The 7773-nt window shown below is 34.3% G+C and overlaps 2 protein-coding genes across 3 annotated transcripts; one reads left to right on the forward strand and one right to left on the reverse strand.

The window, feature by feature from the left end:
- Positions 1-720: 720 nt before the first annotated feature.
- LOC107031756 lies at positions 721-4856 on the forward strand. 2 transcript variants are annotated; one of them, XM_027911886.1, is made up of 7 exons: positions 721-1411; positions 1891-1993; positions 2119-2603; positions 2719-2824; positions 2914-4142; positions 4304-4408; positions 4543-4856. In XM_027911886.1, the coding sequence occupies exons 1-7, from the start codon at positions 881-883 to the stop codon at positions 4678-4680; spliced, it is 2697 nt and encodes an 898-aa protein (XP_027767687.1). In that variant the 5' UTR covers positions 721-880; the 3' UTR covers positions 4681-4856. The 2 variants fall into 2 exon arrangements, with proteins under 2 accessions (XP_027767687.1, XP_015088712.1); XM_015233226.2 differs by having other exon boundaries at positions 722-1411; positions 2110-2603.
- An 818-nt stretch (positions 4857-5674) lies between these two features.
- On the reverse strand, positions 5675-7736 carry LOC107031638 (xyloglucan endotransglucosylase/hydrolase 2-like). The gene is made up of 3 exons (XM_015233077.2): positions 7355-7736; positions 6534-6727; positions 5675-6199 (listed from the first exon to the last, which is right to left on the reverse strand). The coding sequence occupies exons 1-3, from the start codon at positions 7625-7627 to the stop codon at positions 5836-5838; spliced, it is 831 nt and encodes a 276-aa protein (XP_015088563.1). The 5' UTR covers positions 7628-7736; the 3' UTR covers positions 5675-5835.
- Between the last annotated feature and the right edge of the window lie 37 nt (positions 7737-7773).

Genomic DNA, 7773 nt, shown 5'->3' on the forward strand with positions numbered 1-7773 from the left:
AGGATTATTATAATTTACTTTTCATAATAAGTAAACTTACTTAACCTAGAAAATATGGCATACCACCAATCGCATACACCCTAAATTCAAAATTTTCAATGCATAATGAATTTACGTGAAGAAAATATTAATATTTTAAATGACACTGAATATATTAATATTTTTATTATTATAATTTAATGTACAGCACATGTTTATTATTTAATAAAACTGAAATAATATAAATAGTGTATGTACTTTAATTAATTGAAGGCACATTTCTTTTATTGAAATATCAATACAATAGTACTTTTGTTCAATTTCATGTAATTTAAGGAATGTTTAATTGTATTCCATTTTATTAATCAATAAATATTTTATTTTCTTACATAAAAACATGACGTTTGAGCTGACGAATTGCACTCAATTACATGGTAACTAACACTAAATTATTGAATCATACAAATCTATTCTTACATCATGTACTAGTAACAACTATGGAGAAGTTAGATGAATATTTTTTAAAAATATTAAAATAGAGAATATAAAATTGTCACGTTAAAATATGAAACTTGCTAATTATAAAAAGGAATATTTTATAAAGATAAATTAAAAAAAGTACGATACTTAAATTAAAACGAAGAGAGTAATAAAATAGGACTGAAAATTCAGTCCAAAATATTACATAAATAAAGCAGCGCCTTTTGGAATCTCTTTGGAGCCAAAAGAGTACAAATTCCCGCAATTATTTCCCGCCATATAATCTAAAAGAAACTTCAATTTCCCCGCCATATTATCTCTATTTTTCTCTTCCATTTTTCCAATCTCTCAAAACCCTAATCCTTTATCTGAATCCTTAGCAATCCTCCGGCCGATTGCCCCCCAAAAAAGAGAGTAGAAAATGCAATTGCCGGTACGCCATGGTCGGAAGAGAAAGCAAAAGGGAAGCAGAAACAGTTCTATTATGGAAGGTCAGTTTACTCGGAGCAAATCTCAGATCTATTTGCATTGTAACAGGTCGGGTCGATTTCGGGCGGATTCGACCCGATTCAAGCGCTCTGAGCATCAGCTCCGGCAACTAGATCCACCTGTGAAGAAACTCAAAAGAGTGCTTGTACAGGATACAGAAGTTTCTTCGGATCTCTGTGAAATGTCAAGGACACCTATTAAGGATCTTCGTGCTCGGAGGGTGTTCTCTCCAGCTGCTACTGTTGTTATAGAGAATGATGAGGGTTTGAAGAAAAGTGAATCCATGGTGATCGAGGAGAAAAATGGAGTTGGGTTTGAGCTAAATGGTGATAAAGTTGATGAATGTGGGGTAAAAAAGTGTGATGAAACTGTAGGAACTGAGAGTAATGGAAATATGGGTGTTACTGGTCAAAATTCGATTGAGCTTTCTAGCGGAAAAGTGTCCATTCCGAAGACTAATTCAGTAAGATATCTGATTCCTTCGAGCTTAAATTGTTATCGTTGTGTCAAAGTTTGCTAGCTTAAATATTTATGCATTTTGAACTAGTAGAACTAGTGATAATTTGATTAGTGCCTACTAGAATATTGATGGTCCTTGTTAGCATAATTTATCAGGTGCTTGGCATATCTATGAATTATTTGGTTAATCAATTAGATTATGGAACTTTTTGTGTTAACTGTTTTCCATAACACTTGAGTTCTAATCTGCTTAGGATAGCATATTTGTGTAAAAAGGGTAGTCTAGTGCTCAAAACATCTCGTGTTAGCAGAATCTGTGAACAAAAGTCACCTTAAGGGATTATGATGCATCTTTGTGTCTTCTGTAAATAAAAGTGTCCGTCATAACAATTCATTAACTGTTTCTATTGTATGGGGGAAAGTTTTTGTTTGGTTGGTAAATCAGATTGAGGAAGTTTTCAATCGTTTTTTATTTATTTCTAGGTTGTGAGTTCGAGTTTGCGTAGGAAGGTGTTCATAGCTCCAAGCTCATATAGCTACAGAAGATTGCTGCCATATTTGATGGATGCTTTGAGAGACTATTCTGGTATATTTCAAAATTTTGTTTTTTTTGAATCAAAATGATGATTATGAGGATTGAATTTTTCAATGTTTTGAAGTTCTTAGAGTAACTGGAGTTAAAAGCAATTCTCTTTTACATAGATGTTTCAGAAATTGAGACACGTGATACATCATCCAAGCTCAACAATCCAACTTCGAGTTATCTGAAACCTCATTTACGATCAGTGGCTAGTAATGGTTCTTCTGTAGACAAACTTGTTGGTGCTAATTCTGACGTCAGTAAGACACCAGGGAGTGTTGAAGGTCAGAAGATTGAGGTCAATGTATCATGCAACGTGCAAGATCTCAATGATGTCCCTGCTGTTTTGTCCCAGACTGGGGTAGAGCCTCGAGTGTCTTTCAATCCGGAAGGACTTGATCCCGAGGCATTGGAAGAACGTGTCCAGACAACACCACCTGATGCAGACATTTTCTTAAAAGCTAAAGCGAGTAACTTGGGAGCAAGCATAGATCATAATGTGCAGCATATGGAGAAAAAAACTGCAGGTCATCCATCAGATAATAGAAATGGCTACGTTGCGAAGAAGACTACTTTGACTCCCCGGAAAAATGGCAGTGTTTTGAGAAACAAATCGGTAAATAACAGTAAATAACTAATTGCTACTATGAATTTCTCCAATTAAATGATGCTCATATGCAAACAAAGTGAATGGCCATTTTCCTCTAATGTTATATGAATTGTTTTTACAGGCTCTAAATCCTTGCTCTAGGCTGACGAAGGTGTTCAAAGCTGCAGGCTCTGTTAGCTACAGAAGATTGCTTCCATTTCTGATGGATGCTGCAAAAAATGATCCCGGTAAGTCACGTTTCCTAAATCTTTAGGTACATATATTAGGTGTATTTAAAAGGATCCTTGTAGTCTGACCATGTTTTTCATGTTCCTAGGAGGTGCTTCAAGTGAAAATGGACTTCCTAAATTTCGGATGGACTTGGAGTGCAACCAACCATTGATCTCTGCGAGCAAAGAAGTTCTTAGGAACAAAGAATATTCTCCCAAGAAAGATGAAATTAAAGAGCAAGAGACAAAGTTATTGGAACCGAACTGCACCTCAGCTAATGACGTGGGTGATTACGTGAACACTAGTATCGCTGTGGAAATTTCAAGTTCTGCTGCTCAATTGTTCAATGAGATGCCAAGTTCGGTGTGTCATGATGATGATGCCAATTCCCAGACACAACTTAATGTGGAGATTGCAAGAAAATCAGAAACAGAGTGTACTGATACAAGTTATACAGAAAAACCAGAACCAGACTGTCTCAATAATGTTAGTACTGGAGCAAATTTTTCTGGAGTGCTGTCGAGCTCAAATGTAAATCCTGAAACTTCAACTGGAGAATATAATGTGTCTATCCCAAACCTCTTGCCATTCAGTCTTGAAAGTTTGCTAAGTGAATATGGAGTAGAGGATACAAAAGACGAGCCTCTTAGTCCTAAAGGAGATCGCATGACTTTGGTGGTAGATTGCAATGAAGAAAATAGGAATTGTGGTGATCTGACTGGCACTGTAGGAAGTCATGCAAATGCTAGTGAATCTCTAAAGAAGGAGCTTTTCCTCAAGACACCAATCAATAATGATAGCAGCAGTGATGTTTTGCTGGTAGATCGCAATGGAGATAGTGGAGGGCTCGACACAGTTGCTTTGATCCAAGCATCTTCTTCGACTGAACCATCAGATCTTTCAGGATATGGTAATGATGGTCCTAGCAAAATTAGTGAGACCATGCAAGGAATCTCACAATCTGAGCCTATTGGTTGTCCAATAGACTGCATAGGTGGTGATGATAATATAAACAAAAATGGATGCCTCGAACCAGCTATTTGTCTCCAGAAATCAACTAATACTGAATCATCATATGATCTGGTTTCTCATCCTGATTTTCTCAACAAAGGGATATTAAAGAGAAATCCTAGGGGATGCAGAGGTCTATGTAACTGTCTGAACTGTGCATCATTCCGCCTGCACGCTGAGAGAGCTTTTGAATTTTCTAGAAATCAGATGCAAGACACTGAAGAAGTTTCTCTGGGATTGCTGAAGGAGTTGGCTAATATGCGGATTTTCTTGGAGAAACACCTTTCTACTGAAAACAACCTTGCTCCTATCCCACTTACTCAGGTAATTAACTACTTCAATAAACTTGGCTCTTTCTGTCAGTTTGTATAACACTTGTGTGGCCTTCTTTCTTTCTGTAGGAGAAAATGGATGTTTGTTGCTATCTATTTAATGATCTTAAAGGTTACTAAAGTATTATCTCATTTAACTTCGTTGAACTTCAGCTTGAGGTTGAAGAAGCATGTGCAAAAGCATTGGAAGCAGAACAACGAGCAAAAGAGCGCCTTAGCCAAATGAATAACGAACTCACCTATCACTGCAGAGTCCCGGTAATAAGCTATTACATTTCTATTCCAACTTCAAACCTATTTTTTATCATGTCCAAAATAGTATTTCAATGAAAGAAGGGAGTTTGAATCTCCTGTACATTTAGATGTACTAATTCAATGTTAATAACCTGCAGCCCTTGTACCGGCCAAGAGTGACATTTGCCACTTGTATTGAAGAAAAAACTGTTGCAAAGATAGAATCATCTAGTTCAAAACCTGAGAATGAAGATATCAAAGCTGGGACAAAACGTAGCCGAAAGAAGCATCACTAAGCGTAGTTCCTTGCTTGTGTCATCAAATTTGACTTGTAGATAGATGACATTGTCCAGAGATATATTTTTATGGTTGAAACTATAACTCTTGATTCTCCTTCAAAAATGAGATTATTTTCTTCTTTTGTCATCTTACTGCAAAGAGATTACATTATACTTGCAAAATTATCTTTCCACAACCATGCCTTAAAAGTTTATGTTTGTTGAGTTTCAACTTATATTATATCTTTTATGTATCATCTTTGTTGCCATGACTATTATTAAGACCTAGATACGAGTAATTGTCCCTACATTCTCTGGATTATGTGCTAACTAGTCCAACTAAAGTATGAACGTTTATCATTAAAGGGTCTGGCTTAATAGTTCAATGAAGTCGAAGAGAGTCGTGAGATTTTGAATTCAAGTTCTAACATAAATGAAAACCAATAAGTGATGTCTTTTCATCTACCTAAGAGTTGGTGGGTGGTGTTACTCAAAACCTATGTTAGTGGGAAAAAAGTAGGTATTCCGATGGAATTAATCGAGGTGTGCAAGCTGGCCAGTGGTTGAGTTGAGCTTTTAGGAACATCTAAGATAATCAATATGGAGGACAATAGCTTTCATGGCAAAGATTGGTGAGGAAAAAGGGTTATTTTTCTATTAGGAATACTAATATTCTTGGTTTAATCAAATGATTAATTAACTAGATCATTAGTTAGCCAGTAGTTTGAAATAATTGTAATTATAATAACTTTAGAATAAATCCCGAGCTGCTTTAATATACATGTCCTTGAGCCGATCAAGGGTCTATCGGAAACAACTGTTCTACCTTCCAACTTCCAAGGTTGGTATAAAATCTGAGCATACACTATCAATAAAATTGATCTTAGCTTTATATTTTCAATGTTATTTTCCTTTGTTATTATTAAAGACGTCAAATGGATAGATTAGACTGAATTTGTGCGAATGAATTACTAATATTAAAAGTACTAAAAAGGATATCAAATAAGATAGATACAAAATAAACTACTAGCTACCTTCAAATAACATACAAAATAAAACAAAGAAAAAACATATTAATTTATTTTAGTTGGCTAACAATCCATCAAAATAAAACCACAAACACATGAAAGAATTTCACCCAAAAAAAATAATAATAAAAACTACATAGCCCTCTCAAAATCTTCTACATTCTGGAGGAAAACCTTGAGGAAACCTCTTAATATCAGTACAATAATTATAAATCATGAAATTCTTTTGAACCCATCTAAGTCTTCTTCTGCCATTAGAATCAAGTTCTTGATTTTGCCATTTTTGATCAGAAAATTGTGATGGGCTAAAGCTTTGGGCCATGTAGTTTCTATAGTAGGCTGTGAATGGGGCTTGGGCCCAATCAGTTTTTACTAGGCCTCCTCTTGTGGCCCAATCATCAGCATTCCAAAGGCTTGAGTAAATCCTCATGGGCTGATTCTTGGGAAATGGTACACCAACTGATTCAGCATTTTTGTATACTCTTATTGGTGTGTTGTCCACCAAAAATCTGAAATAAATTAAATTAAAAATGAGTAAATGTTACTAGGATACTAGAAATTTTGTATTGAGTAAAGTTCAGTTACTTTAACGCGATAAAGAACAAATAGTTTTGCAAATTCTTATTAGGGGTTACATTGAAAATGATACGGATACGTTAGTTATACATTCAGACATGAAAAGATTGATACTTGGAAAAAAAAAAAAAGAATAGTGTTTAAACATGTAAGTATAGTTTAGTGAATAAAATTCAGTGATCATACGTGAGATTAATTTTCTTATTTCTCCGAAGCATATAATAGAGGTTTTTAATACTTGTATATAATGTTAAGGTATTTGCTTACATGATGTGTTGGGGTTTCCAAATGATTGAGTAGGTGTGGAAGTTCTTTGTAGGGTCAAACCAAAGGTAGAATTGTTGCTCTTTGTTACCCTTGCCTTGGGCATAAATATTTGTGTGGAGAATATAAGGTTCACCAGTAACATTTCCCAAGAACTCAAAGTCAATTTCATCATGAGTGGGTCCTTGAGAAGATAACTGCAATTAAGAAAAAAATAGTTAGTAAAAGTGCTACTTAGATTTTATTAATTAATTTCCAAATTGGAGTATTAAACTCTAGGTCATCAATTATGGTTTTTGAGCTTTTAAAAAAGTAACAAATATAAGTATGATAGTATTAGCATAGTTTCAAAAGTGTACTTATAGCTATATGTTATCAGTGATAATTCTATTATTAAAAAAAGAAGTTGACAACTTGTAAAGTGTGACATGTAATATGCTTTGAGGAATTAAAATAAAAGGAAAAGGAATAGGGAATCAAGAAGTCATTATTATCACACATAAAAAGTTGCTTATAACATCCAAAATAGAAAAGCTCTTGGCCACATAAAAAAAAATATGTCACATGAGTACCAACCAAGTTGTTACATATTTGTGGTTATTTCTACATGTAAAATTAAACAAGTTGCTTGTGAATAATATATTAACTTCCTACCTTATGAATCATTAAATAAATATGACATGACTTCCAAAAAACTTCTCAAAATTGCAAATATTTTGAAGTGCCCTTACTTGAAAGACAAATAATTGGACTACAAGCAGCTTTCACAAACATTCTTTAATGTTATAATAGTTTAAGTTCTGTGTGAAATTAATCGTACTTACGTAATATGTTGTGACAGTGCCAGCAGAGTTTCCAGCAACGAGTTTGATTTGCATATCAATTCTTCCAAAGAGATGTTCTTTTTTTGATTGAAAACCAGAGCCAGAAACTTTGTCTAAAGATAAAGATAAAAGTTGACCTCCATTAAAAATCTTGGCTCTATTGCCACCCCAAGTGAAGTCAAATTCTTGAAAAAAGTTTCCACCATAAGTAACCATGCAAGAACTAAATAAAAGTGTTAAAATCAAGAACCCATAATGGGTAAAAGACCCCATTTGAGCTAAAAATTTTACTTGAACTTTGAATAATGTATGGTTTTTTTGCTTGTGTGTGAAATGAGATTTAAAGAGAGCAAGTATTTATAGTGAGTACAAGGAGCTTATAGCTATAAAGAAAAGAGCAAAAATCTTGTGAACTTCTC

The sequence above is a fragment of the Solanum pennellii genome, chromosome 9, assembly GCF_001406875.1.
Source record: "Solanum pennellii chromosome 9, SPENNV200".
NCBI classification, from domain to species: Eukaryota; Viridiplantae; Streptophyta; class Magnoliopsida; order Solanales; family Solanaceae; genus Solanum; species Solanum pennellii.